Raw genomic sequence first — 24,604 nt, 5'->3', positions numbered from 1 at the left:
TCACTACAAGTAATTTTAATTCTAACACTGACATCAACATTTACTTATAATAAACATCACAAATTGCTCATGTTATAAAAGAACCATTTTTTAACCTAGAATGTGAGGGAAAATGTAGATACTGGCAAGCAGGAGACAGAAAATACCACTTCAGTGTTTGCCTCTGATGGTTTGAAATGATCAACACATGATACTAAAGCCTCAAGTGTAATTTTGTACGCGTGCTGATGTGTGCATGATCACGGATGTGTGCTTCGGACAACTGTGGAGGTTGGAGGGCACCTTCAGGCACTTGTCCTCATTCCTAACTTGAGACAGGGTCTCTTGTTTGTTCTTGAATACATCAGGCTAACTGGCCCATGATCGTGATAAAGTTTTCTTCCTATACTAAAAATTTATAGCAGTAATGGAATAAATCTTCATTAATGGCATACTTTGATACTATGCTGTGCAGAGGAAAGAAAAGCTCCAGTAACACCTTCCCTTTTTAGAAGACACATTGTCCTTCTGGTTACATGGGATCTGCCTGTAATCTGGCATCATGTCATAGTACAAAATTAGCAGTTACAAAGAACTATATAGCTTTCTAAAAGAGATCCACCAATCAATTATCAGGAAAACTGTGTTTGCTTTCTTTCTTTCTGACCGGAGAATTTTCTTAAGCTACATTATTATGTGCTAGTTGTAAAAAAAAAAAATGGAGGTAAATACACTTACTTTCATGTTCAGTCACCATTTGTAGGTGTCTGGAACAAAACCCGAAAAAAGAACTATTCTTTAAAAAGAAGACATTCAGAAGACTGAGCTACAAGGTTCATATTTAACTTCTAAGCAGCAAGGGTTAAACTGCAGAACATTGGTAACAATAACACTTAATGGAAAATAGTTTATCTTAAATGTCAGTCTAAATAAAAAAAGCCTCTTATAATGAACTAGAAATTATCCAGTTGTTTATTTTTATTATATAGCAGAGATAATGAACATATTAAAAAGAAAAACTAATTTTATACCAACACCATTCAGAAAGTAGAGATCACCTTCTCATAAAGCTGTGGCTCCTTTCCCTTTAACCTAAGTTTAGTTCAAGGAAGACGTTTACACAATTATGTAATTAACGTTAGCCTATACATAGTAATTAAATTATTCAAAGCCTCAATATAGTAGCTAATTTTTTGAAAATGACTTTTTAACACAACCTACTTTGTAAAGTAAAAAATATTTTATGTGCTATTACCAACTATCTTCTTTGAAAATTCCTCTGTATCAGAACATATTTATTTCTCTTTATTTTCATTTTCTATTTTTTGTGTATACCTTAGAAAAGTAAAAATCACATATAAACATTGTCAACTATTATGTTTCTAAACTCAAGATAACAGATTATAACCTAAGTATTTAATTTCTACAATGACTAACCTTTAAAACTCAAAAAATTGCTTCCCATGTAATTTTAAAACTGCACTATAAAATGCCTATTTATGGGTGGCAACATGTAAAGGATAAAATAAATGTATAGAACCTGAACGTAAAAAGATGGCCTGGCTCTATACATAGAAAAATAGGTGCAGTCTGACTCCAAATGTAGCCTGGCATTATCTAAAGTCTGATGAGAAGGCTCAAAGCACAGCCAGAAGCCCAGACTATAAAGACCTGAAGCAATGGGCTGGCCAAGGGCTTACCAGGCCCACGATGATTACCAGGCAGAACTGCTGGCACAAAACACTCACGTGTCAGAAGTGAAGAGTCACAAATGGGAAGGCAGTCTCCTAACAGTACACACTGCTGTCAATTACATCCATAAGCACAAAGTGTTAATGTGTCACTTATAACTCAACATCTTTGGTTTTCAAAGAAATATACTTTAAAGAATAAAAATACATCAATCTGCACTAAGCCATACTCATGCTAAATAAAGTTTACTTAACAGCTGAAGGTCAACATTCCAAGTGTGTAGAACTATCTTCAGAGAACATGGAATGTAACAATGCTTAGTTCAGCTTAGATATCATCAATGTCTTCATCATCATCTCCAATATCATCAAACTGGATTTCATCATCATCCCCAGTACCAAACGTGTCCGTTTCGTTGATTTTAGCATGTTCTGGAAGTTCTCCATATGCCTTCAGACTTCTTGCTTCATCTGCATTATACTTTAAGATTACATCAGCTTTGTTATCTTGATAGTCTCGTAGACCAATCAATATAATGTCTGAGGTATTTATCCAAACCTTTTTTCTCAACTTTCCTCTGATGTGGCATAGCCTCTTCACACCATCAAAACACATTGCTTCCAACCGTCCATTTCCCAGCATTTTGATCACCTGTGCATATTCTTGCCCATCCTCTTTAAACACCAACTCTCTTTTTTCAGATTCATTTTCATTTTTACCTCGGCGCCTGTTTTTGCCTCCTTTGCCTTTATTCTTTGGCATGATGGTAAAGGGCAACCACAGGAAATGGTCGATGTGACTCTTTTCCAAGAGCTACCACTAGGATGGGTGGCAGTAAGTATCTAACAGCAGTAGATATGAAGCAACTGTGTAGCTGCTACTGGAGCTTTCTGGTAACTCATAAGAATAGAAGATCCACAGGCAGCAAACAGTATTCCAGAGACCTGGCTTCTGCTGGCTGAAAAAACAAAAATACTTTTAGTAAAAATTCCTTGTAAACATTAAGTCACTGTGGAGAGGAAGCTGGGCCAGCTCTGGGTTGCACTGTGTTGTTTGGAATACTGGCTTCCACTCTCTGCCTAGCCAGACTGCTCTAACTAATGAAACAACAGCTTGACCCGAGCTGCTCCATTTTCAGCGTAATTGCCAAGGAGGAATGGCTCCAACATCTTATTTACGAAAGTAAACACCAGTATCTGACAGCGTATCAGGGGACACAAACTGGTATTTTGTGCCAATAGTGAGACCTGAAAATATGCCAAATCTTACCAGAATACAAAATACAAGCTTACCAAGCACACAGATGGAACCCCTTACTTGGGACTGTTAACAGAAGCTGCACCCAGAGGCCAAATGTGGCAGTACACTAATCTCTTGGTCACCTTCAAAAGTTTATCCAGAAATACCAGCACAGCACACAGCAAAGAACTCCTGCTTCTGTGCCAGGTCTCCAGCTCCAGTAGTTTCTCCTCACTGAGGCTCTGCCACTTCAAACCGTCTCTCAAATGGCCTGCGACCCAGACTGTATTTGATGTCTTTGCATTTGAACAGCTGGCTGTGGTCTGGTGTCCTACAGGCCCGCACCTGCTCCTGCAGTAGCTCTTGGCCTTTAGAATAGCCATTTTTCACTCTTGAACACAGCAGCTTTTTAAACTCTTTCTTAACAAAGATTTTGCAACCCAATCATACCAGTGGGGCGCAGTGTGTGATTTAGAAGTTAGTATTAGTAATTAAGGTTGCAGTAAAAAAACTTGCAATTGCCAGTGGTAAGCTATTAACAAATCTAGATTTCAATAAAATTAAAAATCAAAACTAATGTGGTTTTATGATTTATTATATTCAGTAAGTTCTGACATTGTATAAAGACAAACATGTCCAGCTACACACAATACTCGATAATTTTTGTTATTAAAAAATTAAAATATGAGCTACATGTCTTTAATGTCAGCATTCGGGAGGGGCAGGTTGGCAGGGGCAGGCCAACCTCTGTGAGTTCAAGGCAATCTACAGAGCTAGTTCCAGGGCAGCCAAGGCTACACAGAGAAGCCCTGTCTTGAAAAGACAATATATATATATCTATAGATAGATATCTATAGATATATCTATGTATATCTGATAAATTACTTTTGTATGTTTGTGTGTAGGCAACACATGCACACATGACCAGAGGTCAACACTGCTATCTTCTTCACTCACTCTCCATCTTGTTAACTGAGACAGGATCTTTCTCTTATTGAACCCGAAGCCCATGGATTCAGCTAGCCCTAGGGATCCTCTTCTTGTCTGCCTCCTCAGTGCCAGGCATACTGGGTGGAATAAGCCCAGAAGCTGGTAATTAAGCTCAAGTACTTGGGCTCACACAGCAATTCTGTTAATGTCTTCTTCATAGAGTCACCATGAACTACAAATAGTAATGTAAACAATGTTAGACACAACCTCATATTTGTAGGGCTTGGAGATCCCACAAATTGTTTATATAAATATGAAAAGTTTAAATCATGAGCTATAGATCAAAAGCATTTTCTACCAATATTTCAGTACCTTTGCAGAAACTGATTAATGGGCTATTAATGGTAGGCAAAATTCTGTGGATATGCAAAGGCCTCAAAGAGCCAAAAGACAGAGTGATGGCACACATATAAGACTAGTGAAATTGGGTGTGATGCCATTGGCCCTTCCTTTGCTATAAAGTATGCCTCCATTCTGTGATTCGGGGCAGAATCCCACTCATTTCCATTAACATAATATAAGCAACCCCATAGATGTGAGGGTTAACCAGTGCTCAGCCACATCATTCTGCTCTACAGACAAAAAAATACATTTCCAGCCATGGCTGTTCACATGGAGTCTGGCTTTTTCATCTCTCTTTTTCTCTACTTATGTTCTCTAGGGAGCTATCAGAATAACCCACAAGAGACAATATTTTAAAAAGCATTATCACTGTAGCAATCAAGTTCCATAGCTACTTGATTTCTTAATACCTTGTCATTCCAGGTCGTCAACAGTGATAGTTGAGCAACAGTACCCATTTCTCCCCGTATTCTTCAAATATTACACAACACAATCTAGGGTCTGATGCTATTTCAAAAATTCTGCTTTGATTTCTGGTGCAAGTCACAGTATCAAATCACTGTGCCAATCAGGGGTTCACTGGGGAAAAGACGGTGCAGTCAACTTGGGTAATACATAGAGAGGAATCATTTATAAACATGTAATAGCAAAGCACACCATAAAGAACAGTACAATTCTTCTAGGGTTATCAGCAGTAGAGTTTCATATTTAGTGAAAGAAGAAACAATAACTAGTACAAGATGCTTAGGCAAGAAATTCTGACACCCTTGCTTACACTTCTATTGTCTTGGCACAACTACCTGTAGTTATGAGGCTTCATTCCAGCCTCCCAGCTCTGGGCTCTCTGTGGATTTATGTCTATCCTAATGCCAGAACCACATGTTGTCTATTTTTTTTTTTTTTTTTGCATAAGTTTAAAAATTAAAAGGTGTGACTTATTAAACTTTATTCTTTGGGGTATCCCTCACCACTCTGCCTTTTGGCTGTTTGAGGCCTTTGCATATCCACAGAATTCTGCATACCATTATAGCCCATTCATCAATTTCTACAAAGATAACAGACATTTTGGTAGAAAATGCATTTGATCTATAGCCCATGATTTAAACTTTTTCATATTTATATAAACAATCTATAGGATCTCCAAGCCCTACAAATGAGGCTGTGTCTAACATTATTTATATTACTATTTGTATGGTGACTCTATGAAGAAGCCATTAACAAAATTACACTGTTGGAAAGTGACAATAAGAAAGCAACTTTGGTATGTTCTTTCACCACTCCCTCCCCATGGGTCATGCTATCATTAATAAAAAATCATGCTTTAGCTGAGTGTGGTGGCACATGCCTTTAATTCCAACACTCACTGGGGGCAGAGGCAGGTGGATCTTTGAGTTCAAGTCTAGCCTGGTCTACAGAGTGAGTCTAAGACAGTCAAGGTTACATAGAGAAATGTGGTCTTGAAAACAAAAAAAACCAAACGTTTTGATAGTATAGTATTTTCCTATATTCTCTTAAAAAAAGCTGTGTAAATTAGGAATGTAAACTTACTGTCTCTAATTTGCTGTCAAAGCACCCTGTATATTTTTCCCACCACCACATGACAGGGGATGTCTGTCTTTATGTCATGAAAACGTTTCTTGTCAAACTCTGTGTTTTGGGGCAGACACAGAGTTTCTTGTTTCTTATGTCTCCATTTGGCAGTGGAAAGGACTCTGTGATAGCTGAATAGAGAGCTGTTTGAACTTTGACTCTTAGCATTCAGAGCATTTGATTGTCCAACTATTGTGGAGTAACCTAAGGGATAAAAACCAGAGTCCTTTTCAATTTGTAAAACTGATAGTCCTAGCTATACTATTGTAGGGCCCAATAAGAGCCAAGCAAATAAAACAAGGACAACATACTGTTCAGCAATAGAAAACAATGCCCAACCTAACTATTGGTCAAAGAGACGCCAAGGGTATTAAGAGATGTCTTTAGGGGTGGGGAGATGGCTCAGAGGTAAGAACACTGGCTGCTCTTCCTGAGTTCAATTCCCAGCAACTACACGGTGGCTCATAGACATCTATGAGATCTGGTGCCCTCTACTGGCCTGCAGGCACACATGCAGGAAGAGCACTGTATACATACTAAAGAAATAAATCTTTGGGGGAAAAAAAAAAGAAAGCGAGAGATATGTCTTTCAGATTACACAATTAGATCCAGTGTGAGTTGGGGAGACTAGCATTCTTGATCAGTCCTGCTGGAAATAAACTTGGTGGGTATGAAAAAGCAAAATGTGAACATGCTTAGATACTAGAATTCTGCATGTTGTTTAAGTAATGAGAACAGTTTCCACGGGCCTCTTGCCTTCCTCTTAGAGATATAACAAGTCCGCAAGACCCTGACTATTCTTTCTTCAGGCTTTGTCTCAGATTTTTGAGAACTACGGGGTCATCTTTCTTTCTTTTGCTTTCAAGACAGGGTTTCTCTGTGTAATTGCCCTGGCCTGGACTCACTTTGTAGACCAGGTTGGCTTCGAACTGGAGATCCGTCTACCTCAGCCTCCCAAGTGCCACCATGTCTGGCTCTAAGGTGTCATCTTGCATACTTCAAGCTTCAGTAAAAGCAGTGGGTTGTCCAAACCAGCAGGCAGCCTACCTTTGCTGCAGCATAAACCCACTTTGTGCACAGCAGTCACGTAAGCCTCTCTGTGAGACTTGATGGTAAGAGAACACACAAAATATGTGAGGCATAATATGAAATGAGCAACAAAGGCTTTGAAAAAAAACTAACACCCCAATTTCCTACAAACAATTAAGCTGCGTCTATAGGAATTAAGTAGTTAAGTGGCACATGCCTAGAATGCTAGCACTTGGAAGATTGTTAGGAGGATAATGAGTTTGAGAACGGCTTGATAGACACACTGAGTTCCAAGCTAGCCTGGTTTATATGGAGAGGCCCAGGAGCACTTGGCATATTTATAAAGAACAAAGGTTTATGTTTTGGGGGCTCAAATTTAGAGGTTCCAGTCTATGCATGATAGGTTGGCCCCATTGACTTGGTCTACTGCAAGGACGCAAAACTGTTACCTTCATGGCCAAGGAAGAACAAGGGAGGGGAAAACTAGTATCCCATAATTGCCTTAGAGGGCCTGATATAAATGACCTAAAGACGACCCCCACCTCCACTGCACCCTGCCCTTTCAACAGTCTATTCCCCACCTCCTAATATCTTTACCCAACCTTTCCCTCACTGCCCCTTAGAAGACACTCATTTATCCACAATTAGATTGGCGGGGAGTGCACTGGATCCATTTAAATAAATTGTCCATAAATACTGGACTACTTAAATATGCTTTATGAGATGTCTTTAGTGAGGTGGGAAATGCTGACTGAACTCCCTGCCTACATGGGATTGACCGAGGCCCTCCGCACATGTTACAGTTGTGTAGATAGGTCTTCATGTGGGACTAACAGTGGGAGCAGGGGCTGTCTATGACTCTGTTGCCCGCCTATGGGACCCTTTCCTCTTGCTCAGCTGCCTCTAGCCTCGGTAAGAGAGGATGTGCCTAATCTTACTGCAACTTGATATGCCAACATTGGTTGATAGTGATGGGAGCCCTCATCTTTTCTGAACAGAAACAGAGGATTGGGTGGAAGGGAGGGAAGGGAAATTATGGTTGAGATGTAAAATAAATTTGTTTAAAAAAAAAAAAACAAAACAACACTCCCTGGAGGTAGGATGTAGTTCAATATTAAAGAGATGTCTAACAAGCACAAAGCCCTAAGTTTCATGGGGAAAGGGATGAAAATATGAATGAGCATGAACTAGCTCCCAGAGCCCAGTAGGGTTAGAACATTCCAAAATAGTGATTTAGCAAATATGACTGCAACAACAGTGAAAGACAGGAGTGAGCTAATCAGACGTAAAGGGGATATTTGAATGTGTTATTTATACGTATGTGTGTGTACACACACACACACACAGTGGCCTTTCAAAGGCCACTCTTACCTGGACTCTTTTGAATGGTAATGCATTACCTGCTTCATTTACCCAGATCTTGGCTATTCCTACCCAAGGGCCTATATGAAGCTAGAAGACACTGCTTATTTTTCATTCTTTCCACACCAAATGTTACTGGATGTATAGGACATTTCATGCAAACCCCAAGTTAAGCTCAAGAACTAAGATATGCTATAAAAGCCTAATATAATGATTAAAATAGTATTACCACATACACCAAAAAAAATAAAAAAAAATATGAATAAGATTTTGGTACACTATTTATATAATTATTATTCATCTTCTAACATCTCTTCAACATTAGTTGGGCATTAATTATGTGCCAAATATAGGAGCAAGAAGTTCTCAATACGAAGTATTAGAAAATGGAGGGAGATACCACAGAAGTAACAGCACAGTGTCTAGAAAATAGAGGGGATCATTTATAGAATGACACCTTACATTTCTCCAAGAAAGGATGCCTTAGTCTCCTTTAGTTAACAGTATTTTTCTGCTTCAGCTACTGGCCCACATTGTTCTCACTAGCAGCCCTACCTATAGCCAGTCAAAGCTGGCTAGTCTTTTAGTGCCTCTATGCTAACTAGCAACCTCTCACATGCCACCAGTCAACTTGTATCAACAGACACACTGCCATCAGTTACCTCATCAGCCACTACCAATATAGTATTTTTGCAGATGACCTTTTTTTAAACAGATTAATCTTATTTCCATATTTGTATACCTGTATTTAATCTTCTTATTGCAGGCAGAATGTTTTTAACAACAGAACTCTAATTAGGTCCTTTCATGGTTAAATTTCTTTGATGGTTCTCTACTGCCCTAGGGAAAAACTTAAATTCTTCATCACTATTCTCTAGAAGCAGCTGTTAGTGTTCTTTCTCCATTACCTGATAACATTTCATGCTCCCTTTTGCTACTCTGATGTCTAGCAAGTTCTGCTCAAATGATTCAGCTAGGTTATACCTGTGAATCTCCTAAAGCAGAACAATGCAGCGGCTGTGCCTGGGCAGAAATCTGGCAAGTGACCACCACCTGGTGGCCACAAGGCTGTTAGGGAGATGAGATTTTCCAGAAAACCTTTCATTTCCAGTTTATTACTCAAAACCTTCCAAATATGGATTTAAAATATTGGCCCAAAATATCAGGCTCATAATCCAAATCTTAACTCTGCCATCCTGAGGAACTTCTATCGAGATGCGCAAAATGGTCTGACTTTCTGATGACCATCTAGTAAGTGACTGAATTCCCGCCTCTACAAATTTCTTCAGTAGTTGTCATCTCAGACATTAGTTGGCAGCTTCTGAAAGTAGTGGCCCTCTTCTCTTTCCCTGAAATACATGTAATCTGTGCAACTAAACAACCACTAGGTTTCCTTGTGACTCTATTCTCTATTCAGTATCAAGTAGGTTTGTCACACACATCAAAATTTGAACCTCAAATTTATTGTAGGAAAAATCACAACTCAAGATATTTAGGAATTCAGATTTCTAGTGTCTGTCTGTCTAGCTCTTGAACCAGAAATTATGAAAAAGGGCCAGGCTGATGGCTCAGCTGGTGAAGCGCATGTGGCACAAGCACAAGGACCTGAGTCCCCAGACCCAACAAAAAGCAAAGGTGAGTGGTCTGTACCTGTAATCCCAGAGCTAGGGAGGCAGACATGTTTCAAAAAACCAAAGTAGAGAGCAATAGAAGGCATCTGATCTCAACTACTGTCCTCCACATTGCTGCACAGTGATGAACATTGGATTTATTTGACATTCTCTTACGTATGAGCTATATATGACAAGTTTCTACTAGAGAACAATCCATGAAACTCTTGTGTGTTACATCCTATAACAAATAACCAAAAACTTGGTGGCTTAGAAATAATGAAAACATATTCCCTGATGGTTGAAATGAAGGTATTAACTAATTCTGGATGTTCGGCAGAGCTTCTTATGACTATGGACAAGCTTTGATGTTCCTTGGCTTGTTCACATACCACTCCAAAAAGTGTGTGCTTTTATGTTCTTCAATCTTCTCTTCTATCTGATATCTTCTGCCTATTCACTGCATTTAGGGCTCACTCTAAATTTAGGATAATCTCTTCTGGAGACCCTTAATTTAACTACAATGGCAAAAATTCTACTTCCAAATAAAGTGTTATTCACAGCTATGAAAATAAGGCTTTAGAACTGTGTCTGAATGGATACAATTTAACCCATTATACACAGGCAACACATTTTAAAATAAAGTGTAACTACATCTTCCAAATGAAAACTCATTGACAGGAAAGTGTAGAGGAATTTTAATTCAGAACATGGCTGCTCTGGCCAGAGATCACATCGGTCTGTGTAATCTGGCTTGAATAAAGACACCCTGGGCAGTGGTGACACTTGCCTTTAATCCCAAGAGACAGAAGATAAACAGATCTTGAAATAAAGGTCAGCCTGGTATAGAGCAGTTTCAGGTAAAGAAAAGCTTAAGTCCAGGAGTTGTGGTACACACCTTTAATTTAATCCCGACCAATGAAAGTAAAGTTAGCTTGTAGAAGGAAGCAGCCATGTTTCAAAGTGATGTCTGATTGAGTGGCAGAAAAAGTGATGAGTCAAGAGAAAGGCTTGACAGAATAAGAGGTGTCCAACTCTCAGAAGAGAGAGGAATAGGAAACTACTTAAGCACAGAGAGGGTCAGGAGAGGAAGTTTTAAAGAGAGGTTGAAGACAGAACAAGCTAGACACAGATGAAGACAAAGCGAGCCAGAAAATGAGAAGGTGCCAGAACACACTGCCAAAGTTAGTATGAGGCCAAGCACAGCAATTCAGAAGTCAAGAGAAGCCAGTTTGAATCAGTCAGCTTGAAGAGAAATTTTGAACCAGCCAGCCAGAATTCAGAAAGAGCTGGAAAGAGTAAACATATTCACCAGTTTGTCTCAGAAACTGAAAGCATTCTAGGCCTAGATTAGATTGTAGGGAGGCTAGAAACTTCCAAGACTAGGCCTAGGTTAGTAGATGGAGGCAATAAGCCCCCAAATTAAATCAGGCAAATAAAAGTTACTTTTACAGGAAAGATATTGCTTTATATTTTTATAAATCTAGATTCATAGAAAACCCTGAGTGCCCCCCTTTAATCTGCTATTCTGTGTTGGTTAAAACATGAAAAACCCAGCCTTGATCCAGGCATGGTGGTGCATGCCTTTAAACCCAGAAATTGAGGCAAAGCCAGGTAGATTGCTGTGCCGTTGAAGGCCAGCCTGATCTACAAAATCCAGGAGGGCTACACAGAGAACCCTGTCTCAAAAAAAAAAAAAAAAAAACACAAACACACACCCACAAACAAACAATAAAAACACAGCCTTCAACTATAAACTTTCTGAAAGATTTTCAGAATCCTCCAGGGGTCTTTAAAAGATACTCTGAAAATTACTGCTCCAAAGTATGTACAAAATATGTATGTATGTACAGCATGTACATGTGTATGTAGAGTATGGTATAAGATTATGAAGTGAACCTTCCAGCCCTTATCTGTTAAAAGTCCCTACCTGCAAGAGTATGGCCACCATACCCTTCCTTCTACCTAGGGGTGGGGTTTTCTATTAAAGGCCCTTCACTATATAATCCAGACAACTTTGTTACATCGCCCTTTCCTCCTTTTCCCCCTTCCTGTGCTCTCTGTTCCTCCCTACCCAGGGGTCCCCTCCCCCACTGCTCTCAACAAACCCGCATTTATATAATATAGCTTTGTCTTGCTATTAGCTCATTCCAGTTTTAATCAACATGTATTACATAACATACATATATCTTCCACTTTATTACAGGTTAGGCTTACCCCAAAGCGGCTGCCCCCTTTTACATTTCCACTACCAGTGCACTAGCATTGCTATAAACTTTAAAATTTTCCTATCAAGTGAAGAGTGCCCTGTAATTTTTCAATTACTTTTATTCGTTGATAGTTATATCTCCCTCCCTTTCCTTCCTCTATACTGCACTGAGATTTTAATCTTATTCCTTCTTTTCTGCTTATTTTTACTGTTAACTTATGAATAAAGGTGGTGTCCCTCCCCCCCATCCCCTCTAGGCTCAACCCTGGGTCTTGGACAAATTCTACTGGTGAGCTAACATTATCAGCTCAGAGGTGATTTACAAGAGCATTATTTCGGGGTAGCACATGCCTACTCAGGAAGTGGATTTCTATGAGTTTGGGCCACCCAGGTCTACAGAGCAAGTTCCAGGACAGCCAGAACTACAGAGAAACCCTTCCCCCCACCAAAGGAACTATTGCTGCCTAATATCACAATTAGAAAACATAAAATATATTTTTCACTGTCAAATTCAGATTTATTTTCACTCACCAACAAAATAATTCTGTTTCTGGCCTGGTTCTTAGGAAGGTGTAGTCTCCCGAGTCTGGAAGAAACGAAAAGACTGTAACCTCAGACCTCCTTCCCTTTTAACACAGAAGCTTAGGTGCCCCAGGCTACAGAGCAGACGTTCAGCTCCTCTTTTATATGTCCCACCCAACCCTCAGGGCCTTGCCTCACTCCCACGTGCCTGCTCTTTCCGTCTCATAAAACCCCCTACTAATCCTCATCAGCCTGGAGCCCACCTCTGCCTTTTTCTTAAACAACATCAAACCCCAAACAAACTAACCAAACAACCAACAACAAGAAAAACCCACCTGATTCCCGTTACACGCCCGGGAAAACTATAAATGGCCCGTAAGAAACGCCATGTTGATCAGAGGCAAATTTGTAACTTTGCTGTTGTTGGATCCTTAACTCTCATCAGTAAAAATAGACACAACAGCATTTATTGTTTGAAGTGGGGGTGGGGAAAGGATAAAGGGGCACTCAAGAGATGTTTGTTTTTATTTAACGGAACTTAGCTAGTGCTTACCACGTGCCAGCCACATTTCTAAATGCCTTTTCCAGATAATGAACTCATATAATAACCGGCACTTATTTTTAGGCAGTACTGTTAGCACTATATAGACTAGGGCGGGGAGTTTTAGCATCCCAGGTCGGGGAAGCGGGCCGGAGGGTAAAGAGCAGGGATTAGAAACTCGGGGTTTTTGCCTATGTTGCCTCATCCAAATACGATTATAATTTGTCAGAAAAGCTCCTGCAAGCTAGCATGTTCTCTACCACAGGTGATTAGTCCCCCCAGCCCCCAAACTAAGCCCTCCAGAGTCCCCTCGGAGCGTCCCCAAACGCAGTACTCACAGCGACAAAATGCAGCGGAACCCCCTCTCCGTCACAGCTCGGCGAGCAGCAAGACCACGCGCCCTCCCTAGGCAACGGAGGGCCACGCCCCTTCCTGCGCAGTTCCGGCGCAGGTCCCGCCCCTCGCAACGCCGAGGCCCCACGCGCTTCCACGTACTCACTCCAACGCCCCGTCCCCGGGGTATCACATCCGGGTCGCTAGAGACGGCCCGCTCCGGCCCCTTCCGTTCAGGCTCCTGCTACACTTCCGGTCAGCGAGGCCTGTTCTTCTGCTCCTCTGCCGGCTCTACGCTAGGCGTCTCAGGTCTTTCCGGAGCGGTGCCGGCCCCTCAGCGCGACTCTCCGGAAGTCTTCCCTCGCCCCGCGTCGTACGCTTCGCCGAGGCCCGCGGGGCGGTGGGGGCCGGGCCTGCCGCGCGAGGTGAAGCCCCACAGCTCCGTTGAGGCTGTCGGGATGCCGCTGCCGGGGTCGGCGTCGCGCTGGACGGCCGCCGCGGGCCGTTGGGGCTGCAGGCTGCTTGCGCTGCTGTTCCTGCTGCTGCCGGGCCCGAGCGGCGCCTCCGAGATCACCTTCGAGCTCCCGGACAACGCCAAGCAGTGCTTTTATGAGGACATCATTCAGGGCACCAAGTGCACCCTGGAGTTCCAGGTAACACGGGCCTCAGCTTCTGGTTGGCTAACGTAAGAGTCACCTCGGGAGCGGATGCAGGACATTCGGCTTTTCTTTTCGGAGCTTCTAGAGAGAGAACTCGTTTGTGTGGCATTAACATTCTCCGGTGCCCTTCATTGAATTTAAGCGTTATTTAAATAACTTTCTTTAAGAAATGATTCCTTTTTAAAAGGCTTTCCCTGCGCACGAATGGTCAGGATAAGTTCTCATATAATCCATAACTCCAGTTTAATCTTTTGGGGGTTTGGGTTGGATTTAGGTTATTCTTGTGTGGCACCGAGAGTATTCGTTACTTCAAGTAGTGGTTGAAAGCGCTTTGTTAGAGGATTTTTTTTTTTTAAAGACACCCCTCCCCCGTCTGTCAAGGGTGTTGTAAAAAATTGTGATAAACAAGGGGCCCTTTCTCAGTTTTGCGACAGTGTAAAACAAAAACTTATTCATCCCTGTGATTTCGTAAGTAGTTAAAGCAGTCTACCGGTTTTTGTTCATAAGCTCATTTAACATTCCAGCAACTCGAGTGCTAATTGGCTCACAGTCACCTGTAACTGGAGCTACAGGGAGATCTAACACCTCTACCCTCCGCTGGCACCTGCACTCAACATGCACGATAATAGCGTTGGTATGGGTGGGAAGGAGAAAGCCGAAAGGTAAAATCAGCAGGCCTTCGTAATAATTTGGGCATGGTGAGGGAGGGAGAGGAGCCTAAGAATCAAAAATAAAAACATAAGTGTGTATCAGTTTCCAAAATACAATCACAAAGGAATTATAAGCTGCAAGACAGAATATTCCTTATTTAAATTTTATATACATTTCTCGAATTTTCCTATCTGTACATACAGTGCTTGGTGCTATTAACAGGTTTAAAAAAAAAAAAAAACCTGTCATGAATACAGCATGCCAAATGCTTCAGATATGTTAGTTAAATCTCTAGAAAACTGGTGAAATAGAGAAGCGTTTTCATTCCTTTTGATTGGTGTAACAGAATCCAAGCTGGGTTTATAGCTATACTTAAAAGTAATAGAAATGATGGTCTCAAGATGAACTCTTGTTGTACTACCTCTTAACACACTCTGTATGTAAGTGCATGAGAAAATTTCACACAGGCAGAATGCTGGCAGTGAGCAAAGGGATTAACGGGGGAAATAGAGTGGAGCAGCTGATGTTTGAGCTACACATAAAAGGATAAGTAAGGTTTGTTCTGGAGTATGGCAGAAGAGAAAAGGGTACACAAGACAGTTAAGTTTGTGAGAGTTTAACATTAGTTTGAGCTCTTATGCTAAAGTTTGAGGAGGTGACACTGGAGTATTAAGAATAGTTTTACTTTGTGGCTGTGGAGGCTGAAAGTTTTAGGACCAGTTTGTCTTTTTGTCTGTCTGTTTCCTGTAACAGCAAGATTTGTACTTTGTGTCTTTGATTCCCCTCAGCCTAGTTCCTGCCCCAGAGCTCTGCTCATAAGTTTAGTTACTTTTGCCTATATGACCAGAAGACAGTACAGACAAAATTCAGCTCTGGGGTTCCTGGTTTCAAGATGTTCTTTGCACACTAGAATGGTCTAGATCTGACAGAAAGTACATTGGGCCCAGGCTTCAAAAAGGGAGAGCAAAGAAGGCCCATACCTGATCTCTCCAGATTCCTGACTATGAGATAGTCCTTAGCAATGATGTTTTATATTACATTTTCTTGTAATAAACTAGATTTATGAACATTGTAGTTTTAGGTCTTTGGCAAATAAAATCTGCTGAACCCCATTGTCAGTACAAGTGTAAGGCCAAGAGCTTTTGAAGTCTGAAACGATGATATGGACCCGCCTGAGGCTTTGAGGTGATCCAAGGTAGTGTTGTGCTAGTAATGAGAGATCTAGACTTTTGATGGGTTATAGTGAGTTTTCAAAAGACGTTAAGTGAGTTGTTTTAAATTAAAGGATGAAAAAAAGATAAGGTGCTCCCTACCCCACAAGGAGAAATTGCAGGTTGTGGAGTCCTGCAACTGCCATCTAACACACTGAGATTGCAGGGAGGCTAATACACCCCCTGCTACCAGGTTACCCCCCCCCCCCCCCCCAGTTAGAGGGGGTTAGGTTTGGGAACTTTTAGGCATTTGGGAGTATAGTATGTAATGGATTATTAATGGAAGACTTAGTATGATCAAAAAGTGCTGTGAGCTTGTGGACAGGTGGGAAAAGCTGAGTGTGAGAGGATACCTAGTTCCAGTTGTAGGTGACCAGACAAATTTAGAAGAGGTATTGTTAACTAAAAAATAGATAGCTTGTTTTAAAATTTGATGGAACAAATGTGGCTAGTAATTGATTCTGGTCTTTTTCAATTTGTTGTATTCAAAGTGTTGTAGTAGGGTATGAACATCTAGATATATTGGAGTGAAGGCATTTTTCTCTTGGGAAAAGGTTATTTACTTTTAGATAGCAGGGTAAGTGCTCAGTTTATAAAATGCTTTTTTAACTGTAGCCTCAAACCATTGTATCTGGCTATGTGTGCAGGCACACATGAAGTCCTAGCTCCTTTGGAGCTAAAGGGGTAGATTACAAGTTTGTAGTTGGCTAGGTGGTGGTGGCGCACACCTTTAGTCCCAGCACTCAGGAGGCAGAGGCAGGCAGATCTTGTTGGGTTCAAGGCCAGCATGGTCTACAGAGTGATTTTTCAGGGCTGCCAAGTCTACCCAGAGAAACATCAATCAATCAATCAAGCAATAAATGTGCAAGAAAATAAATAAAATAAACTGGGCTGCCTGGAAACAGTTTACCAGCTAAAAAGGCTCACAACCAAAACAAGTTTGTGGTCATTCTGGTCAGTTTAGCAAGATCGTGTTCAAAAAATAAAAAAACAAAAACATACTAGAGATGTAGCTTTAGAGATACAATGTTTATTTAGCATGTGCAAGACCCTAGTCTTAATCCAAAGTAGTCAGTCATTCAATCATTCATATTTGTACTTATATATGTGTGCATATATGTACAATATACAGCTCTCTAAGTACAAAATTACATGTCAGTTAATTATTGAAATGATCTTGTAACATAATTTCATTAGTCATCTCAAGTGACAAAAGGTCATAGAAGTAATATGACCTTTGAAAAAATAGTTTTTTGACTTCTTTGTTTTGCTGATATACAATGTCAATACTCTGTTAACCAAGAGAATTAAAGCCTGAAAATAACAAGACTGTACCATCCACTTTCGTGAAGATTGCTAAAACTGTTCTCTCTTCTCATCTTCTTTTTAATGTAACTGCTAGGTTAAAGCTAAGAGCTATTTCAACCAGCACAGTTGTCTGAATGGTTGGTAGAATTAAGTTTCCTCTCTCCTGTTAGGAGGGAACCTTTGCACTTTCTGTAAAACTTTAGTTGAATTGAAATCTTAACTCTGTGTTTCATTCAGTGGTGAAAATCAAGAGTGCATGAAATTGTGATAAGAAAACCTCTGCATATAGCCTTATTGTCCTTTTAGCAGGAAACTTGGTTAATTTTTTTTAATGTGTTAGTTGCAGTGATCTCTCTGTAAATCTCTTACAGGTGATTACTGGTGGACACTATGATGTAGATTGTCGATTGGAAGATCCTGATGGTAAAGTGTTATACAAGGAGATGAAGAAACAGTATGATAGTTTCACTTTCACAGCCTCCAAAAATGGGACATACAAGTTTTGTTTCAGCAATGAGTTTTCTACTTTCACACACAAAACTGTGTATTTCGATTTTCAAGTTGGAGAAGACCCACCTTTGTTTCCCAGTGAGAACCGAGTCAGTGCCCTTACCCAGGTAAATTTAAAAAAAAAAAAAAAAAAAATAGAGCAGAAGAGAATTGATTAAAAGAGGGAGGGGTACATAATTTAATGTTATGTATTCACTTCCAGCTGAACATTGAATTTTGTTGCTGTTTAAAAATCTAAATTGTTGGCAGAGAACTTGAGACTTCTTTGATGAAATCCGGTGTTAAAAAATTTTATGAACCACCTAAGTGTAAAGAAAGAAAGAAGCATTGTCATAGGTTGGAATTCACAGCTAACTTTTCATGGCTGTGATAGAGCTGAAGATGATTGATTTAGCAGGAGGAAAGGGTTATTTTGGTAATGGTTATTTTGGTAATGGTTTTACACTCTGGTCAGCTAGCCTATAGAGAAGTCATGGCCAGGAGTACTCACCTTCACACCAGCAAAGAGAGAGGAAGGTATCCTGGTTAAACCCTTCAGGGTCATGCCTCCAACTTCCTCCCAGTAGGCTTGGTCACCCAAAGATTCTGTCTCCTCCATAGGCTGGTGGCCAGTGCTTTAGCGTATGGTCTTTTGGGACACTGAGGAGTTAGCCACTAAGATAAGAAACATGAGTTGTAAAGAAAAGTAGAAAAGCCAAGCAGTTGCAGTGTTCTAAAGCATTTTCTTTCAGCTGTGAAGGAATGTATTGTAGAAAGGCTTTAAATAGGGATGGAGAAATGGCTCAGAAGTTAAGAGCACTTGCTAATGTGTAGAGGACCCAAGTTTGGTTCGCAGCACCCAGAGAGTGGCTCACAACCGTCAGTAACTCTAGTTACCAGGACCTGCTTCCCTCTACTGACTGGCCTTGAGGCAAAAAGCATTGTGGTGGGTATGTATACGTGCAGAAAAAACTTATACATGTAAGAAAAAAAAAAAATCTTAAGAATTGCCCTAGTTTTCATTAAGAAACTAGAAATAAAGATGAAACAATATTAGCCATGAGTTAATAATAGGACTCACTGTTTTGTTCTTTGAAGGTATATGAAAGTTTTTACGTTAAGGGTTTAAAAATAAATCTTCATCTTAAAAATGATAGGAATAAATTTAACCTAATTTGAGTGATTTTTTTTTTTCCAGTACAGCAGTTATTAACTCCTGCTTGTTGACATAATCCAAGGGATTCTTCCACATTGATTGCTATCTTGCCCATTGGAAGGTTGTGTTCTGTAGTCCCAAGCTACTCTGCAACTCACCACATAGTCCAGGCTGGTCTACTTAAGCCTGGATCCTCTTGCCAAAACTTACCCAGTACTCATAGTATAGGCATGCATACCTGGCAGTAAAATTTCATTAATCGGTTTATTTCCTAATATATGTATGCCTTAAATTTAAATTAAGAAAAAGTAGATTTTCTTTTTAAATTTTTCATACATGGTTTGTTACATAAGAATTGTGCATTTTGTTGCAAGGGTTTGGTTTTCAACAGTAAAATATTAAACCTTGCCATATATATATGTGTGTGTGTGTGTGTGTGTGTGTGTGTGTGTGTGTGTGTGTTATATGATAACCATTTTAGATCAGGTAATACATACGAAAAGGTAAAATGTCATCCATGTTGTAGGCTCAAAAGCCAACTTGACAATGATACTGGAACTTTAATGTACTGGGAATGTATATGTTGGTTTAATTACTAGCATGACAAGAGATATGTTAAGTGGAGATCACTTTTTAGAAAAGGTCACTCTGGTGCTAGGGAGATGGTTCAGCAGTTAAGACCACTTACTGTTTTTCAGAGGCCCCAGGTTTGGCTCCCCAGCACCCATGTGGTGGCTCACAACTCTGTGTAACTTCAGAGGATGCAGGAGATCCAGTGCCATCTTCTAGGTTCCTGTGGCACTAGGCATGCACATGGTGCACATGCATACATGGAAAACACTCATACACATAAAAGAAATTGGAGGATAAAGAACATCTCTTTATCATTTTCAGATTCAAAAGTTAGCTAAAGGTTCTGATATTTTGCCTATTTATATAAGTTTCAGATAGCTTTGGTTCTTTTACTATATTCCATTTATTTTTGTAGTATGTTGGCTTTACTTGTGCTCCCATTATTAGTGGACTTACTAACCCACTATTATATTTTTCTAGTTCTTAAGAACTTTTTTTTAAAATTTAGTAGCTTGTAACTCTTAACTAATAAAAATGCTCACTTTTGTTATTTTGTATCCTGTCTACCACTTTGGTAGTGCCATAACTGTGGTGTCCTGGTTTGGGGAAAACATAGACCTGTATTAGTAGTTGACCCAGGGGAATGAGTAGAAGAACTTCATTGCTAGGGCAGCTGGTATGAGTGAAAAAGAGAGAGTACCAGTTCACTACAACAGAATGAAGCTAGTGACAAATTGACAGGTTCCTCTGTGTATTGAATAGAAAGAAGACATTGCAGAAGAATGTGCTAGGTAGAGCTATGGGAGGTGTCAAGGTAACTGAAAATATCTCTCTTTTAGATGGAATCTGCCTGTGTTTCCATTCATGAAGCTCTGAAGTCCGTCATCGACTATCAGACTCATTTCCGGCTGCGGGAGGCCCAAGGCCGAAGCCGAGCAGAGGATCTAAACACAAGAGTGGCCTATTGGTCGGTGGGCGAAGCCCTCATCCTTTTGGTGGTCAGCATAGGGCAGGTGTTTCTTCTGAAGAGCTTTTTCTCAGATAAAAGAACCACCACAACTCGTGTTGGATCATAACTACGCTTTCAGACGCACCATCGCCGCTGTAATATTACTGTCCTCTTAATTTTAGGTACTGAAGAACAACATTGGCAACATTCTAAAACCCCACTCATACTTGTTGGGAGAGATGTACAGTTCACATCCCCATGGGGAGAGGACACCTTTTTTATTTGTAAGGGTGGAAAAACTTTGGACCTTAATGCAGCTATTCATATGAAATATCTAACGCCAATGATCTACTTTTTCTTGGTTTATATCTACTCTTCATACACTCAACTTTGGTATTCTGATTCCTTTTAACCATTTAAAAGTACTTTTCTTAATAGGTAGTTGATACTTTAAAAAATCTTAGATTTAATGTGTATTGCAGAGGAAGAAAACTGCCTTTTATTGTTTATAGTGAATAAAGTTGTGTTTTTAAGAAAACCAAATGTGATTAACTGTAGCCAAGCCCTATTCTGCACTGCTTAATTTTATGGGGGAAAATAATCTACTGTAGAACTTTTAGTTAATATTGATACAATTTTCATTGATACATCATGATATAATTTATTTCTTGCTAGTTTGGAAAGTGTACAGGTTTTTTGGTTTGTTTGTTTTCTTATTCTATCATTTATAACTGGATATGTTATTTGTTTAGAAATGTTACCACGACATAGAAAATAGCATAATAGACTTACAATCAGACTGTTGTAACTGCTAGGATAAACAATATGAGACACTAAAATACGGTAAATGAATAGAAACCTTTTTAATGAGTTGTCTGTCATTGCATTTCCAGAACTTTTATAAAGAAAGGAGGGTCTGAGTTGTTTGAGCATTCTGGTGAACTAGTTCTTGTTCAAGTCATTCCCAGCTTAGGTCGCCAGTTGTGATCTAGTATCACATAAGTGCCATATGTTTTAACCTCACAATGTGATGCACTGAGAAGTTAGTAAACTCTTTTCATTTTTGTCTTGTTTCTGCAGTCTCTAATTAGCAGCTCTACAATTTAAAATGTAGAATGGAGTGAATGTTTCCTATTTAAAGATCCTTAGAATTGGTTTGTACTGTTTGTGTCTTGTACCTTGTGTGGATTAAGCTGTTTGAAATGAGATTTTGATCCAAGTATTCAGAATAGAATACAAAATGATGGAAATTGTATAGGTAAGCAGGCTTTTATGCTGTTTATAAAAGAAAAAAAAAAAACAAAAACATAGCACTCGTTTTTCAGCCTTGCCTCTCTTCACAAGTCATGAGAACTAAATGAGTAATGATACCATGGGACAGTGACTAGCGATTCTAGTAACATGACCGTCACTGACTAGAAGTTAACTCATAATTCTAAGCAGTCTTAAATGCACACACACATATAGACACGTGCAAAAACTTCTGCATGCAAGAGAAAAATAAATTCAAGTTGTCTTGCTTACAAACTTCAGATGTCACAGTGTAGGGGTAAACATGTCTTCAACCTTTTAGGATTTTTGAAGACTAGATCACTACTCCAGATTAAGAGGAGAAGTTTAAGATTTTGCAGATGTTGCCTTTTGAGTTCTTGTATTAAAGTCCTATGGCTTTTTAAATGTCCCATCTACTTATCTGTGAATGTTTTAAGCACCAATGTCAATGTGATTGCTACGCATGGCACATGTATAAAACGTCATGTCTGGTTGCCAGTGGACTCTTTGAATACTTAAACTGTAATTAAATGGAGTCAGATTTGGATTTGCCAGGTTTGGCATAAATAATGCCCTCATTTAATCTGTGCCTCTCAAAATGTCATGATAGTAAACTATTACTATAAATCATTTTTAATGAAAATGTGTCAAACTTGAAATCACCAGTTACCTATTTTCGGAAATAGTGTGAATTTAGTCTCATTTCCCAGCTAGCTAAATCTTGATAGCTATCTGTTCACTGGTATGAATATATAAGAAAACACATACCCATGCATAAATACTATGAGGTATTTTTTTTTTCCTCCTATGACATAATTCATAGTTTGTCTTTTTCTGTAATTCTTTATAAGCTGTTGCAGGAGTTTAAATTTCCCAAATATTTTTGTTTGGTCATATGACTGAATGCATATTTGAATATCATAATTGTATATATTTTTAAAGTAGAGTAAATAATGGAAAGCAACTTGATACATGAGTTTATACTAAAATTTCAGCTGGGTAAAGATATGTTTTAAGATACTGCTTTACTATAATCTAAACATTCTTTTATTCTATTAAGAAATGTAGTTGGCTTATAACTTTTCCTCTGGGGTCAATAATCACCTTTGAAAATACAGTGGACTGAAAAGCAATTTGTTGAAAGGTTTCATTTATGTCTCTGTACCATCCATTTTTTTTGTTTCAGTTTCTAAATGTACCATTTATGGTTAAATAGAAAAAAACTGACAATGACTTTTGTTTTCAAAAATTAGACAAGTTAATTTATAAATAATTCAAAGAATTTTTGTTTACTTTAGAAAAAGAATTTTCTCTAAAGATGATTCCACAGGATTGCACCAATCAGTTCCATGTAAAATTAAAGAAGGGGAAAAAAACATCAGCCAACTGACTTCACTTGTTTCTATCAGGATTTAATTTTTTCTAAAACTCCTTAGAAATACACAGTTCCTACTATTGTTTTAGGCTGGATTTTGTTAATAATATGCATCCTTTAATACTAGCACTGGGAAGCAGAGACAGGCAGATAGATCTCTGTGAGGTCAGTCTGGTCTACAGAGTGAGTTTCAGGATAGCCGGAGCTACACAGAGAAACGCTGTCTCAAAAAAACAAAACCACACAGCTCCTAGTACTATTTTGTAACAATAGTGTTTATTTTTCATTTCATGAAGATTATGAGGCGGAACTGACCAAAACAAATTATAAAGAAGGGTCAAACCACAGCCTCATTTGTCATCTTTACAGTCATTTAAATATTTTTTATTGTTGTTTTGGGTGTTTTGTTTTGTTTTTGAGACAGAGTTTCTCTGTTTTAGCCCTGGCTGTCCTGGAACTCACTCTGGACCAGGCTAGCCTCGAATTGACAGAGATCCATCTGTCTTTGCGTCAAAGTGCTCGGGTTCATCTTTACAGTCTTTAATGGGAGTGTTCCTGGGAAACACCGTTAGTTGCTCTAAAAGGTCCCTAGTTAACCTAGATTGTCTACAACTTAGTGTTGACTCACACCTTCCCTCCCCACCCTTTGCTCAAAGAGCAGTCAGAACTCTACAGAAAGGAAAAATAACAGTGTGCACAGACTGGCATTTATTAAATATTTACCTTTAACTCTATGAATGGACTGTGCTATACTGAAAGTATTATGTGTCCTCTGCAATTGCCCTATGAACTAGTTTTATTTCTATTTTTTAGGCAAGGCATAGTGTGGTGATTTCAATAAAAATTACCCTCACTGGGAGAGGTACTATTAGCAAGTGTGGCCTTGTTGGAGAAGTGTGTTATTTTGAGGTCTCAGATATGCAAGCCACGCCCATTGTGGCATTCTCTTTCTGCTGTGTTCTGATCTGGTTATAGAACTCTGCTCCTCCAGCATCTTGTCTGCCTGTGTACTACCATGTTTCCCACCATGATGATAATGGACTAAACCTCTGAAACTGTAAGCCAGGCCTAATTAAATTTTTTCCTTTATTTGACTTGCTGTGGTCATGGTCATGGTGTTAATTTTTTTTTTTTTTTTTTTAAGTATAGCTTAATCATGGTTCAGTAGTTTGTCTTTGGAGTCCTTGAGTTAAATCAAGATTGTTAACTTGCACAAGTGATTTCATTGAATACTGATTTTATCAGTATGTCTCATTTCCTACTAAAGTAATATTTAATGAAGCTACTTATAGCCAGGTGTGGTAGCATACCTGTTTAATCCTAGGTAGAGGAAAGTGATCTCTGAGTTTGAGGCCAGGTTGGTCTTTGTTGTGAGTTCTAGGATATCCAGGGCTACCTAGAAAGACCCTGTCAGTTAGTTGTTAGTTAGTTAGTTAGTTAGAAAGATAGATAGATAGATAGATAGATAGATAGATAGATAGATAGATAGATAGATAGATAGATAGATAGATGATAGATAGTAC

General features: G+C 39.3%; 2 protein-coding genes across 2 annotated transcripts; one reads left to right on the top strand and one right to left on the bottom strand.

Annotated features, from left to right (window-relative positions):
• Positions 1-2,582, bottom strand: LOC129688089 (eukaryotic translation initiation factor 1A, X-chromosomal-like). The gene has a single exon (XM_055622834.1). It carries the CDS (start codon positions 2,431-2,433, stop codon positions 1,999-2,001), a length of 435 nt encoding a protein of 144 aa, XP_055478809.1. The 5' UTR covers positions 2,434-2,582; the 3' UTR covers positions 1-1,998.
• An 11,068-nt stretch (positions 2,583-13,650) lies between these two features.
• Positions 13,651-24,175, top strand: Tmed7 (transmembrane p24 trafficking protein 7). Its single transcript, XM_055622560.1, has 3 exons — positions 13,651-14,091; positions 17,639-17,884; positions 20,325-24,175. The coding sequence occupies exons 1-3, from the start codon at positions 13,897-13,899 to the stop codon at positions 20,559-20,561; spliced, it is 678 nt and encodes a 225-aa protein (XP_055478535.1). The 5' UTR covers positions 13,651-13,896; the 3' UTR covers positions 20,562-24,175.
• Positions 24,176-24,604: the final 429 nt, after the last annotated feature.

The sequence above is a fragment of the Psammomys obesus genome, unplaced genomic scaffold, assembly GCF_907164565.1.
Source record: "Psammomys obesus unplaced genomic scaffold, mPsaObe1.curated_primary_1811, whole genome shotgun sequence".
NCBI classification, from domain to species: Eukaryota; Metazoa; Chordata; class Mammalia; order Rodentia; family Muridae; genus Psammomys; species Psammomys obesus.
This window is presented reverse-complemented; position numbering and strand designations above follow the sequence as displayed.